Source organism: Atta colombica, unplaced genomic scaffold (assembly GCF_001594045.1).
Source record: "Atta colombica isolate Treedump-2 unplaced genomic scaffold, Acol1.0 scaffold109, whole genome shotgun sequence".
NCBI classification, from domain to species: Eukaryota; Metazoa; Arthropoda; class Insecta; order Hymenoptera; family Formicidae; genus Atta; species Atta colombica.
In genome coordinates this window covers 1039993-1061243 of record NW_017259194.1, presented here as the reverse complement: position 1 = coordinate 1061243, position 21251 = coordinate 1039993, and the positions used below count along the sequence as shown (strand labels likewise).

Genomic DNA, 21251 nt, shown 5'->3' with positions numbered 1-21251 from the left:
GAGCAAGTTATTATCATAGGCGTCATCATTTATACATTACTACTATATTTAACATTAATTATATTTTTTTTTATGTGTTCTGCCTCTTTCATAACATCTTTGAACAGATATATTACAACTATACATCTATGCATTATGGGTGTTCATAGTTCTTCGAGGAAGAACAGTTCCCGTACAATCACAGAAATGAAGCATGATAAGTGGAGATTCGGATGGGTGATTGCACATGGATACATAAAATTAGTTATCGAATAAAATAAACTTTTTTTTATTATTACTTTGTTATGTGTATCCTCTGAAATATGATGCTAATTAATAATATTTATTTTCACAATAAAATTTCAATGAAACTTTAATGAAATTTTCTCCACCACTATTACATTATTAGAGACACTACTTGTCGAATTTACTTATTACACTAGTAGTATATTTTTATGCTGACTAGATTCAAGATTTTATTTCCAACTAACATCAGGTTTTTAGTATAGCGTACTATGTTCATTGCTCGTACGATGACTCGCTGTCGAAGTATCGATTTCATCGCGATAATAATTGCATAGCATGGTTCGCCGAGGAATTAAAAAATTTAGTATATAATATCAAAACTATCTTATCCACTAATGTTTCTATAGCAGATTTTACGAGAGATGATTGGATAAAATTTAACAGCGCTATGCACTGTCATGTTTGTGAGAAGCCATTCGCAAAAGATGACACACGGGTACGTGATCATTGCCATCTCATCGGGCGATATAGAGGCCCTGCGCATTCAAATTGCAACTTAAATTACAACAAAGATTCATATTGCATTTCCCAATAGTTTTATAATTTAATTTCATAATCGGGATACGACGCACATTTCATCATTAAAGAAATACCATTTACGAAAGACGTGTAAATTTATTACCGATAATGAAAGAAAAATACATTTCGTTTACGAAACATATCGATAGTACTATAGACAAAAATGATCAAAAGAAAATTTTTATTAACATTACGTTTTATTGATTCGTTTACATTTCTCGCATCAAGTTTAAAAAAATTGACATCATATCTTGATAAAGATACGGATAACGTAACGTGAATTTTTTAATTTATCCGCAGAAAATTTCATTTATTAATCTGAAAAAGTATATTTCCGTTTGACTGCGTCAAAAAGTTGGAGGAAGCTGAGTTACCATCACGCGAATTAATAAAATCTAATAATAAAATCTTTTTATAGTTCGTTTGACAGATGGTATCCGAAAGCGATTATGCGCACGTTGTGAATGTACGGCAGCGATTCTCCATTCGAACCTTCGGTGAATATAGCGACCTGTACTTAAAAACAGATGTATTGTTATTGGCCAATATATTCGAGAATTTTCCGGATAGCACGAGTTATGGACTCGATCTTGCGTATTATTATACACTATCGACTTTTACGTGAGACGCGATGTTGAAACATATATATTAACATCGCATTAATTTCGAACTTCTTACCGTTGACATGGTTCTATTCATCGAATGTGGTATACGGCGATCTGAGTCAATGTTCAAACAGGCGCAGGCCAATAAGTGCAGACGTACGATCCATCGAAACTATCGACGTACTGATGTACTGCGATGTCAACAACGTCCTGTACGGTTGGGCAATGTGTCAACCATTGCCATAAGCTGATTTTCGCTGGGTTGACAACAAAATAATTTTGATGTTATGAATGTCACGTTAAATTCACCGATGGGTTACGTCCTCGAGGTTAATTTTGAGTAACATGTCCATCATGCGTATCCGATCTACCGTTTTGTCCAACGTGCAAGAAACCATCCGGCAAGCAAGAGAAGAAGCTCCTCGCAATATTCTATAATAAAAAGCGTCATACATTATCGCAATCTGCAGCAATGTACTCGTCACGATCTCCGCATTACAAAGATCCATCGTATACTGCACTAACTAATCTGAAGCTGATGATTGGATAAATCCTTCCGTAAGCCATTCATCGATCTGCGCATTCTTGGCTCTCTCTGACAGACAATCGCTTAGCGAACTAGTTAAACTGGTTTATCGTCCTTCAATAAAATCTTTATTTTAACATCTTGCATTTTGTTCGGTTTATAATTCCCGATAACAGTAATGCTATCCGCTGTTCGGCGTTCCCTACGTTAATAATATCCACAGATTTATTTCAAAATCCTCATTAAATCAATTAAATTTATATCACATATCTCCAGTAATAGATTTTCAGTATCGCGCAAAAATTCTCGTAACGGGGACTAACAGAATTTTTTCCGGCTTTAAAATTGATCGACGGTATTCAAAAAATCCGTTTATACCAGCATCAAGTGTGTGAGACCACTCATATGCACACGGGATAAGAATGTTCATCAACGATGATCTCTGCTTCAAATTCTTCCAAAGTCACATTGCTATTTGAACTCACATCACAGAATTCATATTCTAGCTTCAATTGCGGAAAGCCTAATTTCACGTACTCTGCACACATTAATGTGAGACCGTTTCCAGATTTTATTAAAGTCTTTAATCGACTTGACTTTGAATTGAGTCTTTAATATATTTTTGACTTGTAAGTCGCGTCGATATCGCAATAAGACAACTTTTCGTGATTTCCGTTTTCTTTTGATACTTCGATGCAATGTGCAATGTTGCGCTCGTTGCATGCAAAACACTTTGCGCCCAGATTTTTGGTTGGACAATTTATTCCCAAATGATTCCGCATACCACAATTATGACAGCGTATAAGAACATCTAAAGGTTTTTTTTTGCCATCGCTTTCTCGTTTTTTTCCCCCTATTCGGAATACTTCTTTTTCTATTGTGTTTCTGAACTAAACATATCTCGATCTCGGAGAGTTATCTTCTCGAAAGCCCTTAAAAAAATATAGACGTAAATCCCTGAATGCGCGCTTGATTTCGGAGCATGTCGTATACTATCCGGTATACCATCGATAATATATTCCAACATCTCATCGTCGTCGATTGGAACACGATTTTTTCATGTATTCATATTCGTGGAAAGTCTCGTTCCTCTTGCATACGCGCTCTTCAAATTTTTTTCTTTGTCGCTATCTTGGATCAACTGAAACATAATCCACAGTTGACCAAAAAAAATGACAAATGACATCGGAATATATTTTGATCTCGAGTGCTTTATCCTTTAATCACACACCGATTATCAATCGCGTTGAATCGTCCTTTAATTTATATCATCTTTAATAATATCATCTTTAATAATCGGGTCTGACTTTTCACGTATCATATTTTAACGAATTTTCATCCAAGTGACTGAGCAAATTCGCGATAATTGTGACATTTCGGTATGAACACCGGTCACATATTATTATATCATTGATTACGCTCATTAATTGTCGCACATTCTCTTAACCGATTTTGCAATTTCGCGACGTGTGCTCTATCTCTTTCTCTCTCTCTAACTCGTGCTCTATCTCTTTCTCTCTTTTATAAATTTCGATTTCTAATTGCCATGCTTCACCTTAGATATTTGAAGAACCAACTTGAAACACTTCACGTCGTTGCACTGTCGCGAGACTCATCATCGTCACGTCCATTCGCCGCTCGGATCATCCTCCATTAGTCATGCGATTAATTCGTTTCTTTATCCCCGACGTAGCAAGATTTTATTGTCTTAGTAGTTCCTTGAACGTTTCCACCATTTATTCAGATCTATAATATTGTTTAATAAATAATATAGTTCATCGCGCACAAATTATACGTATCACTTCGCCTGTAACTTATATCGCACTGTCTTTATATACTATTATCTCTCTATTACCGATTATCTTTATTCTAAACAGTCATACGCGCACATATATACACTTGATTCTTTTGTTTGAGGGCATCCCTTTGTTACAATGTACCTCACTTTTGAAATGTTCGAAAATTTTTAACAACTCTTACATATAGCACGAGTCTTCAAAATTTTGTAAGATTTAATTAAGATATTTTCGATAATTAAAACGAATTTCATGTGGATGATTAAGAACGTAATTTTTTAAAGAAATTATTATATCGTTCAAATTATCTTACAATATATGTAGAGCGAATTTTACTTCATGTCTGTGAATTACAATTATCGCTATTGGGATATTACAATTTTGAGTATTATCTCACAGGAAATCTCTTAAACCAAACTGGTCGTTTAAATCAAACTCGTAATTGTCTTTAAATTTGCTATTCTTAAAAAAAACTCTTGCTTCGACTTATATATTTTTACTCTGTATTTTGTCGTGGCTCTTTTTGGACTTCACTCATTATTCGCATTCTCTACAATACGCTGTCCTTTCCGAATACAATATCTCGATAATAATCAATTATCGATTGATAAATCGCAATTATATATTTATCGATCTATTTATTTTGTTCTCCTACACTAATATAATATAATAATTAATAATAAATATTAGGGATGCATGGGATATCTGGAAAGTATCCGGTATTCGGTATTATCCGGTACTATCCGATTGGATAGTCGAATATCATTAATATCCGAGAATATATCCGGTTTTTGAAATTTGATATCATTAAATTGTTGATTTTTTTCTTATACAAATGTTCTAGAAATAAGTATGCATGGTACTACAATATCTTATACATTGTTACAAAATTACAATACTTTTCTCTAAGATTTTTTTTTTAGAAAACACTTTCTCGGAATCCGATCGGATGTCCGAATATCGAAGATTCAACTCAAAGAAATTGCCTTTTAGGACATCCGATCGAATATCGGATATTCAATTCTATTCTGTCCGGATATCCGATATCCGGTAATTTTACGATGGTGCATCCCTAATAAATATCTTAATTAATAACAATTATGACTCTTTTTCTTAATAAATCAATTAATATAGATCAATGTTCATTTTAAAAAATGTTAATATTCAAGATTGTACATATTATTATTACAACGAATTTTGAATAAAATTAAACATTTTTGTAAACATTAAAATATTATGATTATAAGCTATCAACGATGACAAATCAAATGCTCACTGATATAAAATGATTGGATGCAACAAGGTAATAGGAATCAAGCAAAATAATTCGTGTGCAAACCAAATGATTAACAAAACAATTTTATTAATATAATTAATCCACTTACATGTTTCGGCTCATTTTGAGTCATCCTCAGAAACAATGATGTTATAGATACAAAAAAAAATTTTTTTCTTACAAACTAATTCATTTCAGTAGGCGACCTCCACCTTTTAACGGAAACTAATATAAAAACAAATTCTAATAATAATCTAAAGTGTATTAAAATTTATCAAAATTATCAAAAAGTACATTTTTTTGGAAGCAAAAATGATTTATTGTAAAACAATAGAAGCTCACTAAAACAATAGTTTACTAAAACAAAAATTCACCATATCGCAAACACTACATTCTATAGGTTTAGTCAAAAACTAGTCTTTAACCATTCAACGAATCAGTCAATTATGTTTAAATTAATAAATAACTTTTAATACACTTAGAATGTTAATCGCAAAGAAAAAGAAAAAAAAGAATAAAAGAAAACTGTGATATTAATTATAATCCAGATGGACATCAAAATTAAATTTTTAATAATTTAATCTTAATGTAATCTCGAGAAGAATGTACACCTCGCTGATTGTACCGAGATCAGGGCTACCATCGAGCCACTTTAGAAGATACAGGATACCAAATAATTGAAACAAAGCCGAAACAGTAAGTTCCTTTTTTCCTTTTTATTATCCGCAAACCTTTAGTAATGTAATTGCCAATATAGTCACAATCAAGGAACAATCGCTCATTCAGAGGTTGATTCCGGAGTCGGCCTTACACAGAAACGCGTGGATTGTTGGACAAGGCACGTGGAATTCCAACGATACGCGAATTCAGAAAATTTGGCAAATCCTACTGAAAACATCCGTTCATCAACATCACCACCGGCGTCGCCAGCGGATTTCACCGCAATCTCCAATTCGGTTGTTGCCTATAGTAGCAGCTTCCCGATCACCTTCCCTCTCTACCTTCCCTTCTCTATCTTCTCCATTCCGAAACCTGCTTTCCCCGCGTTGTCCGATGCTTTAACATTACGAATTTTCCCTGATATCCCTCCGTTAATATTTGATTCATCCGTCTCAATCTCATTTTCTCTCAGAGGAATTCCTTCTCTGATGAATTTCACGGATAGCATGGAGCTCCTAAAAGAAATTCCTCCTCCACTGAGATTCTATTTCCACTTTCAAGAAAGTGATTCATTTGAGTAACTTGTTAGACAATTCTTTAGTTAAAGGGATTAGATTCCTTGATTCGAAATTTGGACCGACAATCGCATCGCTCGTAGAAAACAGGTGTAACATTTTTGCAGGACATTCATCTATTCCGAGGCGAGGACAAAGAGGTGCGTTTGAATCGCGGTTCTCGCCTCTATGCGAATACCTGCAAGACAAGAGTTTGACCGTCGTTCCAAGTACCCTCACTATTTTCGCTCTTCTTCTCTTCAGGATCATAAATTAAAAATTTCCAAGAGTTTGGACGTAACAATAATAAATTTCACTGTCGAGGAGACCCTCTTTATAATTAAAAAATGTCTCAGGTGACTAGAAACTGACCGACAACCAATGGATATGTATTCCATTATAAATAAAGCCGAAATGATCAGAAAGATAAATTATAAATTCTCGCAAATGCTTACCTCAGAATTGGCAGATGTAATGTAAAATTGGCAATATAAATTTATTTTCAGCAATAAAAAATTGACAAAAAATACAGAACTCTTAATTTTTAAAAAGACAATACAAATGTTACGTCCTATAGATGTCACGATTTTTTTCTTCGAAAGAAAATCAACCCGGAAGGAATAACAATCTTAATGCAGGCCCGAAAAGTGACAAGATTGCAAAAGACTTTATAAATGCATCGAAGTCACGTAATAGTAAAAATCCAAGCTTTGTCGTCCCAGATTGACCAATAATCATCTTAAGAAAACAAGCGCCACGTCGAGCTTAAAAAAATCATAAAACGCATGAGATAACTTCTCATGGTAACATTATCTATGATCGGACACTAGCAATGGTTGCTCTGCACGTAAAACTAGTTATACACAGTAACCGTCTGTTTACCTAACCATATTTTCTGCGAGGATAACAGAATTCGCCATCCGTCTGGAGCAATCTTGCTCTTTTAAAAAAAAATTAGGTATGGGAAAAACGCCACGAACTTTTTTCCACACCTAATATAAATCATTTCTTTTCTTCTCAAAACCCCTCTAACAATGCACTTTAGATTAATAATGATAAGACACCATAAAAATCGTAAATCTCGCGCGATATTGCAATTAACTATTGCATTCTAGACAAAGGATATGCCCTTTTTTCGAGGTATAAATAGAGACCTTGCGGAAGCGCAGAGCGTCAGTACCAAAATCAACCCGATCATGTCAGTACAAAAGTCAAACTAAATCGATTCACGTTAGTACAGTTCACGTCAGTGAAAAACCATAGTCGCGTCAATAAACCCGTTTACGCCAGTTCGCGTATCCGTACTCGAGTGCATCAAATCATTGTTGAGATCAGCTAGTCATCGCCCACTGTGACTACCTTCTTGCGTGGACAGCGGAGCATCTTTATCATCTTCGAGTAATATCCACTCGAGGTTTTGTGAATTAAGCAGCTAAACAGTAAGTCGGTTTGTATTCCATCTACTCATCCACACATCTCTCCCGTATAAATACACACACACACACACACACACACACACACACACACACACGCACGCACGCACGCACGCGCGCGCACACACACACACACACACGCACGCATACTCATCCACTCATCCACCAGTGCCTCTATAAATACATCTTCTGAAAACAATGTTCATTTCAATAACAGTAATGAAAATTTTGAAATTTTTAATAATAATTTATTACATCTTATCTAATCTTTCATTAAATGACAACACAAAATTATAATTTTAGTGCGGTTGATATTATTGATTCTACTTGTTCTATTACAGAATGCGTTATGGAAAGGCAATTACATCCTAATGAAAAAAATGATTCTATCATTGATCGCTTGAGAACTTGAACTGCTTTGAATCCATGTATACCACAATATTCTCTGACATTATTGCATTTACTAAATCATTTTTTCCCCACAATATCTGTTGATGCCAGAACACTTTTAAAAATTTCCAAACAATTCCATGATTCCAATGATTCAAGTCTATGCTTTCAAAAACATTTATTCAACACAGTCAATATCTATATAACTCAAAATTCCTAATTTATAATGTTCATTATTTAATTCATCTATCCGAAGATATTTTGAGATACGGAAAACTCGACAATAATTTGTGATACTATTATATTTATTTTTATATTTATTTATATATGATTTTCTTGAGATACTATTCAATAATCTCAGCAAACACAAAGCAACAAGAACATAAATATATAATTTCCCATCCAACAATAACTGTATATAACATGCCTTGTCCATAACAGTTACATTGTTGAGTGGGAAATTAACATTGAGTGGGACATTAATCATTAATCATTTTGAGATGTTATATTACTATTATATTACTTTGTGTTTGCTAGGAATGAGAATATATTATTTTCCATTTTTATTTACATATTTTATGAGTATTTTATGAGTATTTATATAATATATAAACATATATATTAGGTGTACAACTTTGCTTCCGCCGTTTTCCTATAGATGGCTTTAGCGGTAAGTGGTGGTCGAAATAAATAGATCATAGACGTCATACAATAAACTTGGGCATCTGTCAACATAACCCCATAGAAATATTAGTCGATTTGTGTCTGCATCAAAGTTATTCTCGATTGAAAATGTCAGTTTACGAGCCAAATTCTCGTCATTTGCGGGAGGTTTTAATTTTTTGCTTCAATATGAAGAAATCTGTGGCTGAGGCTCATCGAATGCTCTCAAATATTTATGGTGAGGCCGTTATTAGTGAAAGAACGTGTCGTGAGTGATTTCAACACTTCAAGAACGGTGATTTTGACATCCAAGGTCATGCTCTGTATTTGGTGGGACCAGCTCGGCGTAGTGTATTATGAACTGTTAAAACCGACTGAAACAATCACAGGCGATCGGTATCGAACGCAATTGATGCGTTTGAACCGAGCATTGAAAGACAAATGGCCGCAATACAACGAGAGACATGATAAAGCGATTTTGCAGCATGACAATGCTCGACCCCATGTTGCGAAAGTGGTCAAGACATACTTGGAAACGTTGAAATGGAAAGCCCTACCCCACCCGCCATATTCTCCAGACGTTGCTCCCTCTGACTATCACTTGTTTCGATCAATGGCACATGGCCTGGCTGACCAGCACTTCCGGTCTTATGAAGAAGTAAAAAATTGGATCGATTCGTGGATAGTCTCAAAAGATGACCAGTTTTTTCGACGCGGGATTCGTACGCTACCCGAAAGAAAAGGGAGGGAGAAAGTAGTGGCCAGCGATGGACAATACTTTGAATCATTATGTATAACCAGTTTTTTACAATAAAGCCTCGAATTTCGGAAAAAAAAACGGCGGAAGCAAAGTTGTACACCTAATATATTAAGAATAATTATAACTGCGATAAATTTCTCTAATTGCAACTGCAATAATAAAAGTGGAATTCATTCATAAAGTTTGAGAGATTTTAAATTTTAGTTTTCGAAAGCAGCTTCTATAAGCCAGTGTTTGCGATTAGTTTATGTTACGAATTCCTTCAGGGTAATTACTTCTCCTTAGAGATAAAAGCGCTCGATACTCCTTTGTCTCGTCTACGTTGGCTCGCTGAGAGAAAAAAAAAATTCGATTAGTGAATATATTTTAATCCTTTATTATTATGATCTCTCAAAAATATAAAAATGAATTTTTTTATAAGATAAATGTCCCAATTAGTGACAATCGTGATTGTTTTGTTCAATAAATTAATTAATATAGATCAATGTGTGTGTGTGTTTATTTTAAAAATGTGTTAATATTCGAAATTATGTATATTATCCATTACAATGAATTTTAAATAAAATTAAACACTTTTGTAAACGCTAAAATATTATAATTGTATGGTCCTTTCGTCGAATGATTTCAACTATTATTAAATGAACTAAAAATAAATAAAAGTAAACACCCAAAGTTAAATTAATATAAAAAATATATTGTGAATAAACTAAAAATGTCATAAAAATACATATTTTGTTAATTAATATATGTGTCACTAATCGTATTCAAATTTTGTTAATCAAGAGCTAGCTCAAAAAAATGGTATGTGTGGCGCGATCTCTAGAACTAAATGGAAGTATGCTTGCATTTAATTGAGGAGCGAATGTTACACCGCGCTACATGGAATAGTTCTTACACACCAGCGCGATGCGCGACATTTGATACGCAACGCATAACATCAGATTGCCTTCACTCGAGTACATCTATGTATTATTTTATCCTTGTTGTTCACCAAATGTTAAACGAGGATAAATAATTCATGGGTGAAGCCAAATAAATTACAGTCCAATAAGTATATATATATAATTTTTCCAAATATCACGACGTTGCAGCAAAAGTTGGGCGAAATTGAATTTTTCGTATGCGACAAGCGAATGAGTCGAATTATACATGGCTACACAAAAAGCAGAATTAATTGAAAAATGTGAAAAATGTCTTGGAATCAATCATGAAACTTTATCCCTAGGATGGAAAGTGAAAAGTAAAAAATTTCTTCATTAATTTCAATGGTAAAAATTTTTACTTTTCATTTTTCACTTTTCATCCTACGGATAAGTTCATGATTGATACCTTTATAACTTTGAAAAGGATGATGTAATACCCAAGCCAAGACAAAGCATGATCATCCCGGTATTCGCTCAGGCTGAGGTTGATTTCTCTGACGAAAATGAGAAGTTTCATAAATGTTTGTTTAATGTTTACATAAGCGTTTAGTTTAAGTCTGCTAAACTCATTTTATCAAAAAAAAAGATACAAAATTTTTCCCTCATACTGCGCCTTTTATTCTATTCGATTTTTTAAATGCGAGAAATTGAATTTCACTGTATCCCTCTAGTGACGATGTTGTGCACTGCTTAAAAATTAGATATGTAGAAGAACTAAACGAAAGAAAAATACTTTTGTTATGGAATTGAAAAAAACATTTTTTAGGCATCTTTAAGCATAAACACCTTACAAAACATTTACTAATAGCGTTTTCTCTTGGCTGCACTATCGCCTATCGGTACAACTCAGACAGTATAGGGTGTTTACTTGGCTGGTGATAGGCAAACTCATTTAGTGTAACGTATTTTCGTGGTTTTCTATAGTGTAGTTTTATGCACGAAATGGGATTTTGCTACACGATTTCAAAAAGACGACTAGAGCCAGTGTGACATTAAAAATTTGAAAATGGAAATCAATCAGCAGCAGAATTAAACATGATAGCATGAAGTAGTATACATCATGATGTATATACACTTGTGTAGTGCAGCACTGACACAGCACTTACACGCAACTGGTGTAGTGCGAGGTTACACTCAGTGTATCAAGAGAAAATTCAATAATTCGCCACATTGAAACAGCATTTATTGAACCGAAGAAAAATGCTTGTCTCATGGTATTAAGAAAAGCGTTTGCTAAATATTTGAAAAGTCTGACAGTAAACTTCTATGCACGAAAGTGCAGCGTTTATTGAGCATCTTTGAAAAGTGTTGCTTTAGTATTACTGATCTTTCATGAAACGATATATATTGTATTTTTGTATAAGCGTTCTGAAAGTGTTTCAAACTTAATAGTGTTCTGTAAGCGTTTTTATGAAATTTGAAAACGTATAAACTCTTAAAAAATTGTCATCGAATGGTTGTTAACGGTTGTTTTATAAAATTCCTTATTTTCGGCAGGATTGAACGCTCACGCACTTTAAACGCTTATAATCATCATTCTGTCTTTATCATTCATTAGAAGTAAAATAAGAATAGAAATGAAAAGTGCTGAAAGCGTCCAAATTGACCGCAGCCTCAGTTTGCGATCCTACTATGGTTAACTAAAAATCTTTCTCGAAACGACGACCGGCGACTGAAGGTGCCGTTCTCACTCTCCGGTCCCATTAGTTCTATGGGTATGGGCACGGAATCGAAACACAGAATTGAAAGGGTAAAGTAATAGGGACAATTAACATCTGTTCTGTTCCGATTTTAAATGACCTGGCTCCCCATGGGGCATATTTTTTGGAAATTTTTCGTACACTGTCAGTCATTGGCCTAATTTATACCCAACAATCTAACTCGTACCCTGACCTATACCTTAATCTAAAAAAGATCTCAAACAAAGCGTTTACTCTATCTAGACTTATAATATTTTTGGATTTAATGTAGATCGCATTTAGATTGGGTTGCGTGCAGGAATTACGCCCAGATAATTCTAAGCTATAGGTTACGTTACATATATTATAACAAAAATGCACCTTAGAGTTATCTAGGCGTAAAATGTAGATAGCATTTAGGCTGAGGTGTGTTCCATTAAACGCTCACAATGCTCGTGGAATCATTTCATTCTTGTCATTTATCAAATATTAAATAAGAACAAAGGCCTTATAGACGGTCTTCATAGTCAATTCTTATTTCAAGACCATCTTAAGACGCTAATGCGACTCTCTGATTGGTTCGTGACATCTTAAGATTATACTTAAAATAGTCTTGAATATAAAAATCGTCTATGAATACCAGCTTATGTCTCCTTCTCTCTTAAGGTGCCATTTTATACTGACGTTTGATACTCATTTTTAGCATCCAAAGACGTCACGTAATCAATCATTCTGCTTAACGCTAGTCAAACATGATGTAAGAATATCAGGTGTTCTGTTCTCGTGATTGCGCAGTAGCAATGTGAATTTAGGCAAAAATTTGATTGGCTATTTCAATATGCCAGCGCTATTATACGCAGGAAAGTCAATTTAGGCAAAAATTTGATTGGTTGTTTCTAGTATTGCTATCGCCATTATGCGCAACGGAACATCTGGTATCCTTACATCATGGGAGTCGATTCTGTAAGTAAAAATGTGAAAAGTGAGCAGTCCGCGCGATTCCGTAACTGTCATCATGATGAGTCATCTCACGGGAATTCGTTCGGCAAAAAATTTGTCGATAAGTGAGATCCAAGAAAGAAAAATAAAGCGAGAGAGGAACCACAACCGACTGAACCGATTGAATTGACTGCTTTAAGGTTAAATATATTATAATTTTGCACAGTCCAAAAACAAAAATAAAATCAAATCGCAATATACATGCAATGTAGCAATTTTGTTATTAAATGAAGAGGATGAAGAGGTCTTTGAATCACATATGAGAATTGTACAAAGCTGGTATTATATATAGTCTGATCTTATATTTAAGATCATCTTTAAATACAATTTTAAGATGTCATGAACCAATAAGAGAGCCGTAAGTACATCTTAAGACATTACTTAAGATGATCTTAAAATAAGAACGGGTTATGAATATCGCCCTTAGAGATATTAATTTTCAATAGAATTGACTTTGTAAATAATGGCAGAAATTGTTTAGGCTCAGTTCCATAAGTCATTTATTTTTAACCACTTTTAATCGAAGTTTGACTTATTCCTCATCTTTTCAATTCTAGAATTGGAAAAAATTAGGAATAAATTTTAGGAATTGAACTTTATGCCTGTAGTCCGATTCATGCTAACAATGCATGAGCATCGTTTGTCTTCATTTAACATTTGACAAACAACAGGAATGAAATAATTTTTAAGCGTTGTCAGTGTGAATCGGACCGCGGCCTATGCTTTACATTTTCACGTGTTTCTCCACCGGCAAATCTAGTGATTTCGTATTTTCACTTCATCGTTACAGAATCACGCGGTAAACTCACGTGAGATGAAAATACGAAAAGTGATCTCATTCGAATTATAGAATCGAACTTCTGTACAAAAGGAGCCAAAAGGAGCCTTCTTTGTCTTCATTAGTTAATCTTTAATCTTTAATCTCAATCTTCAATAGTCTGATTCCAGCCTAACAATTAGTGTCGTCGTTAATCATCTCGATTCAAAATAAAAATAAAAACTTTGACGTATATAATTAATTTTTACAAATTTTATATCTTTTAAATTTTGCAATCTTTAATAATATCGTCAGAAATCGAGAAACCTGAGAGACATGACGGCCCAAAACCTGTAACGGCCGCAAACCTGCTACCACGCACTACGGCAAATTACATAGCAACTATAGGATCTTTCAATAGGGACGCTCGAAATTTGTTAGATCATAGTAGTTATGTTGTTAAAGTGACATCTGTCAAATTTGTTGTGAATTGTTTAGTAATGTATGGCAAATCACCATGGAAGGTCATAGTGTTGAGCAACGTGTGCAAATCATAAAATTTTATTATCAAAATCAGTGCTCCGAAAAACATTCCACGCATTACGTGATTTTTATTCTCGCCACAACCGTCTTGCCGAGTCGACTATTCAATAATTATAAACAATGTTTGATGATTAAATTCGAGTCAACCGATTCGATAAATAATCAGCCAATCAGTACGTCGTCGAAACGCAAGATCTGCTGAAAACATCGCTGCTGTGCGTGAGAGTGTACGGAAAAACTCGAGGTCAATTTCTCGTCGTTCACAAAAATTTGGGCTATCTGCGACTTCAACTTGGCGAATTTTGCGTCGGGACTTGGGTCTGCACCCCTATAAAATTCAACTGACCCAGAAACTTAAGGTAAATGACCATAGACAATGTGTTCGCTGATTGGGTTCTAGAGCAGTTGGAAGTTAACCTAAATTTCGCCAAACAAATCATCTTTAGCGATGAGGCCCATTTTTGGATGAATGGATATGTGAACAAGCAAAATTATCGAATTTGGGACGATACCAATCCACGCGAGATACACCAGCTCCAAATGCATCCCGAGAAAGTCACTATTTGGTGCGGATTTTGGTCTGGCGGAATCGGTGCGTATTTTTCCAAAACGAAGCGGGCGTTGCCATAACCGTCAACGACGAGCGCTACAGATCGATGATAAGCAACTTCTTGTGGCCTAAAATGAATGATATAGATAACATGGAGACCGATAACATGTGGTTCCAACAGGATGACGCTACGTGCCACACACACCATGCCACGATGGACATTTTGCACGAGAGATTTGAAGGCATAGTTATCTCGCACGGCGGCGACATGAACTGGCCACCGAGATCGTGCGATTTAACGCCTTTAAACTTCTTCCTTTGGGGCTATCTTAAATCGCTGGTCTATACGAATAAATCAAATAATTGATGCTCTCAAAGTCAACATAACAAATACCATCCAGCAAATTCAACCAGATTTATGCGAGAAAGTCATCGAAAATTGGACCGCCCGAATATGTGTCACCAAGCGAAGCCGCGGCGGACATTTGAGCGACGTTATATTCCATACTTAATGCTATAAAATATTCTTTCAAATAAAAAAAAAATTGAGTGAATATCTCACACACAACTTATTTTATTTACATTTAAAAATCGAGCGTCCTTATTGAAAGATTACATATCATGCATAGACTTATAAGATAGACGGAGCATTTGTACGAGAGAAGCTGAAAACTTGATAAAAAGAGAAAAAGACAATCACGGAATAGTTGTCTTCTTTTCTAGTGAATTGATTGTTCGCCGCAGCAGACCGGAAAGTGGCCGAGAGCAACGAAGATGGACGTTTGTCGAGAATTGTGACTTTAAGCTCAAACTGATTGCCCCCCACTGCTCTGTGAAAGAGAGAAACAATTATGTATAGAGTAGAGCTGTCTTTCAATGTTGTCTTCAGCTTCTCTCATATGAACGCTCCGTCTATCTTATAAGTCTATGCGTGCTATGTAATACGATTATATGAATCAAATATCGATTTATCACCTAAAGTGAATGATGTATCGTAAGAAAAATGGACGTTGCTATGTAGTATTTACATCCACTTTGTCAGAGGGCAGTAGTGCGGCAGCATTTAAAGTCACTAGATCTATAAAATACCGCAAACTCGCATCCATTTTCGTGCGAAACGCGGCCATTTCGAATTTATGCATTTGTATTATTTTGTATGGGAAAATGAAGCCGCCAAATATGTAAATCAATGTATATGGTTTTTAGTTGTAATTAGTTTATTTATGAACAAAAGAATATGTACGAATGGTCAATTTATGTGTTCTTTAGTTTAATGCAGATTTATTTATCGTAGAAGTTTTGTGCATGAAGAATATGTGTGAGTACTGTTCAGAACTGTTCAGAAATGCGAAAGTACACATCACACGTGTGATCATCGCATAATCCTGATGTATTAGGTGTGGGATATTTCAAATTGTGTACTATGTGCACTTCGGCCATTTTTACGCAACATTTCTGAAATCAATTGCGATACTTTATAATCTAGTGTTTTTAGCAGCATTTTGTGGTTACAGGTTTTAGGCCGTCATGTTCTCTCTCAGGTTTCTCTGGTATTGTATAAACCAAATATTATATTTTAAAAATACATATATTATAATCTCAATTTTACAAGGACTGAAAGATTATAATTAGCTAAAATATGAAATAATAATACTAACAAATTATAATAATAATACTAACAATAGAAATAATTTAAATATTTGTAGTATTAAATTTAATATATTTTTCGGGATGAATCCCTCAATCTCATGCAAATTATGTGAAATGATCTATGAACAAGATATTGTGAATCATGCTTGTTTAAAAGATTATACACAATATATAATTAAACTGATATATTATATTTTTATTCTTTATTAAGTAAATTAGCTCCTATAACTGTTACATATTAAAAGATAGACGTTTTATTATATTTATTATTTAATATATATTTTTATTTATTACTGAATTTAATATATGTTATTGTTTAAAATCTTGCAGATGATGGAGTGATTATAATAAAAAGCAGAATACCAAACATAAACAAAAAACAAATAGTAATAACGCAATTATACAAGAAAAATATAAATAATAAACTTGATAATTGTATCAAAGTAATGTTATTGTTTCTAATGTATTTAAGTTTTGTATTTAGATTTGTTATGCTCATACAAGGAATATTATCTGAGGAAAATTCTTGTGAGAATCGAAGAAATTCAGATAAAGACTTAAAAGCAAAACTTAATCATGATGATGAAGAAACTCTGAGGGGGTTACCACTCAAAAAATAGATGTACAGCTGGACTTCAAGACTTCACTAGACTATACTGGAATTCATCGGACTTCATTGGAATTTATAGGACTTCATCGAAATTCATTGGACTTCGCTGATCTTCACCTGGAATTCATCTGATTTTATCGGAATTCATCGAACTTCATTGAAATTCATCGGACTTCACTGGAATTTATCGGACTTTATCAGAATTCATGGACTGCACTGGATTTCACCAGACTTTACCAGACTTCATCAGACTTCAAGGAATTCCTCGGACTTTGTCGGATTTCATCGGACTTCTGACAGATTGTACACCAGAATTCAAGAGTGGTTAACTCCTCAAAAAATTCTCATTTTAGAAATTTTCAGTTACAAAAGAGCCTCTTTAGAATTATAAATTTCCATTATCTCTATGCAACATAAAAATTACAAATATTTATGACAAGAAGTAGCAAATGCTTTAAATGGGAAAATTACAGCCAATGAAGCTAAAATAAAATTTAAAAGCTTACATGATACATACCGACGAATAATAAATATTAAATAAATGTAAATAAATATAATATTGAAAATAGGTTAAATTGTCGCTCAAAATTCGACGCTATAAATTAACTCTTTTCATGGATTTCAGTTGTCGATGATAACAATTGTGGTCATGTGAGCCTTTTGACGTTAGAAAACGAGCGTTTCATGAAAAGACACCTTTACTTCATAATTCGAACTCATGGGACGCTAGCCTCATTAGCACACGTCTAGGACTCTTTTTTTTCTGGCGCGTACACTCGGTCAACTCGGTTTCTGTACCTTTTCTTAAATTTCTTTTTTTCAATGTAGACGCACGTGCTTTCAGATAACGTTGGAACTGTCGGAAACAATTTCGTGGTGAGGAGCATCCGGACGCTTGCATATAGTTCGTTATGGGTAAACCAGGTAACGTGGAAATGTAAATTATGTTCTTATCTCCTATTTCACAATTCTCGAATGGTGAGATCTGCATCCCGGTTTTTTCCTGCCGAACTAACCTTTGCGTGAACAAAAACGCATTTTAAGATTTAATGCGCGTTTGGAATTTAATATCGCGGCTTAATTTAGAGCCATTCCAATTCGTATCTCCTTTCAGCAGCGTTCACGATAATTATAAATATATGTTTATGTTAAGCGACAAATTATTATGTTTCGCCGGCCGCGTGGCACTAACTCGCTAACTTAACCTAGCCACTCGAGTGTGCTACCTGCATTGTATGTTATCATAGATGCATTCCGAGTTACGCATGAAGCCCATGATTTATCGTTTTATCTTTCTTTATTATTTGATGAACAACGAAGACAAATAATAATGCATCATGCGCTTCATGCATAATTCGGAATGCACCTCATGTCTTTATTTGTATACATTCGGAATGAGAAAAAAAATTTTTGAACGATCCATAATTGGTACTAATTCATAATAGAACATTTTCTAATTTTGTATCACAATGCAAAAATTAATATTTAAAAATGCATTATACTTGAACACTATATTTGTGTAAAATATATTTAACAATTAACATTTAAAAATAGCACTATATATAAACACATTAAAATAAACACATTAAAATAAATGCAACATATAAAATTATAATAAATAAAATTTTATTTTCCAATATCTGAATAATGAACTCACATTTCTATATTAATTTTAATCGAATAAACTAATATATAAAGCATATAAAAATAGATATCTATTAGAAATTACAAATATATGTTAACTATATATTCATTTTTTATTATTAATGTTTCTTTTCAAATTGCAGCATTTTCACCAGGTGGTAGAGGAGGCCGTGGAGGTGGTCGTGGTGGTGGTCGTGGAGGAGGTAGATCAAGTTTTGGTGAAGGTCGTGGAGGTAGTAGAGGTGGAAGAGGCGGTGGTCCTTCACGTGGAGGACGAGGTGGTGGCCGAGGAGGAAGAGCAAGCAGTGGTGGTGGTGGTTTTAAAGGAGGAAAGAATGTAATAATAGAACCACATCGCCATGAGGGAGTGTTCATAGCCCGAGGAAAGGAAGATGCATTAGTAACCTTGAGCTTAGTACCAGGGATAGCAGTATATGGAGAAAAAAGAATTAGTGTTGAGGTAAATATTAGAACCTGAACTTTATAATAATTTTACTTTTAAATGTGTAAATTAACAAAATTATGTTTGCATTTCAGTCTGATAAACCTGGCGAAAAGGGTGAGAAGATAGAATATAGAGTGTGGAATCCATTTCGATCTAAGTTATCTGCCGCTATTCTCGGAGGCGTTGATAAAATTTATATGTCGCGAGGAAGCAAAGTATTATATCTAGGTGCAGCATCTGGTACCACTGTGTCCCATGTCGCTGATATAGTTGGTCCGGTAAACACTATTAGAAATTTTTTTGAGAATAACACATTTATGCATACATTAGAGCCAAGTTAGCTTACAATTGCAAATTTGGTGTCGAAGTAATGCTAAAATAATCACATACATGTTTCTTTAGGATGAGTAAGATTTGATTTTACTCAACAAGAGAAACGTGTGTACAGAATTTATTGTGATATACGAACGTCTTTAAATAATATAAAATTATGAATGAATGTCTCAATATTTTTATGTGTAGGAAGGAACTGTGTTTGCTGTGGAATTCTCCCATCGAACAGGAAGAGATTTAATTGATGTCGCTAAAAGAAGGAGTAACATCATACCTATAGTCGAGGACGCGAGACACCCTCACAAGTACAGAATGCTTGTAGGGATGGTAGACACTATATTCTCGGATGTCGCACAACCGGACCAAGCAAGAATCGTTTCGCTAAATGCACAGAATTTCTTAAAGAACGGCGGACATTTTGTCATCTCTATTAAAGTAAAAAATTTGTGATTAAATTATGATTGAAAAGTATATTTAAGCTTAAATGTTGTACAGCATAATCTAATAATCGAATAATTTTAATCTTTTGAGGACCGGCATATTTTTGATGAACTTTTTTACTATAAGGGCTTTTCGTCAATGTTATGAGTTGAGGGGTTGAGTGGCGAAAAAGATGACGTCACTATTGAGTTTCTAAAGGAGCCTCCAGTTTAGATAAAAATGAATTTTTTTTTTTTTTTTTTTTAATATTAGATATTGTTAGAATAATTGTCTTATCATAGAGTAAAAATGTCATCATTGTAGAATAAAAATTTCACAAATAACGTATATAAAAACTTTTTTTATACAGTTATGTCCGTGCAATAAAATAAACTTTTTTAAATGTCTCATACACGATTATCGAGAAATATGTGCGCTGGCATACTCGTGGTGCGCGCCTTACTCTCCAAAATATATGCGGATCAATTACATTTTCGAACTAATTATGAGCAAATACCACAAATCCTAAAAAATTAATTAAAATAGTTCAAAGTCCTTAAAAAGATTTCCGATCCTCCAAAGGTTAAGAGGGGAAGGGAATAGTAATCTATTATCATGTCATTGATTTTATTTATTGTATTGTATTTATACTTTATTTCAGGCAAGTTGCATCGACTCCCTCGCTCAACCTGAAACGGTATTTGCATCGGAAGTGAAAAAGTTGTCTGCCGATAATTTGAAACCACAAGAACAAATAACACTTGAACCATATGAAAGAGATCACGCTGTAGTGGTCGGAGTTTATAGACCGCCACCGAAGAAGGCCACCTAAAATTATGTACATAAATATTAATTATGTTTATAAGATTCGTTTCGTAATTTTTTTCTAGTTATAACTGTCTTAACATCTCGAAGAAGAAAGAGGTGAGAGTACAGTTAACAATTTATATTTTTTGCGTCTTTTTGAACATGTTTAACGTGAAGAAAAATTCTCTCTTCAAAACTTACAAAATATATTTTTAAAAGATGAATATATCTCAAGTTCTTTTTATTTGTTAGCAACAAATTACAGAAATTATTAATTGCACGATTATTTCTATTTATTTATTATTTTATTTAATTTCAATGATTAATTCTATTGCATTCACTATCTAAAAATTATTGCCTCTCGAAGAATTTATTTTTCAAATTTTTATAAAAGTCGATATTCGTCGACATCTTGATGGCAATT

The 21251-nt window shown here is 33.9% G+C and overlaps 1 protein-coding gene across 1 annotated transcript; it reads left to right on the top strand.

Moving 5' to 3' along the window:
• Positions 1 to 17951: 17951 nt before the first annotated feature.
• On the top strand, positions 17952 to 20888 carry LOC108693370 (rRNA 2'-O-methyltransferase fibrillarin). Its single transcript, XM_018202266.1, has 5 exons — positions 17952 to 18102; positions 18966 to 19282; positions 19360 to 19545; positions 19790 to 20035; positions 20682 to 20888. The coding sequence occupies exons 1-5, from the start codon at positions 18090 to 18092 to the stop codon at positions 20850 to 20852; spliced, it is 933 nt and encodes a 310-aa protein (XP_018057755.1). The 5' UTR covers positions 17952 to 18089; the 3' UTR covers positions 20853 to 20888.
• Positions 20889 to 21251: the final 363 nt, after the last annotated feature.

Excerpts from the sequence above, each read along its gene's own strand:
- LOC108693370 (XM_018202266.1), top strand. Across the intron at positions 19,283-19,359 it reads AAAAAAGAATTAGTGTTGAG|TCTGATAAACCTGGCGAAAA; the intron begins GTAAATATTAGA and ends TTTGCATTTCAG. Across the intron at positions 20,036-20,681 it reads ATTTTGTCATCTCTATTAAA|GCAAGTTGCATCGACTCCCT; the intron begins GTAAAAAATTTG and ends ACTTTATTTCAG.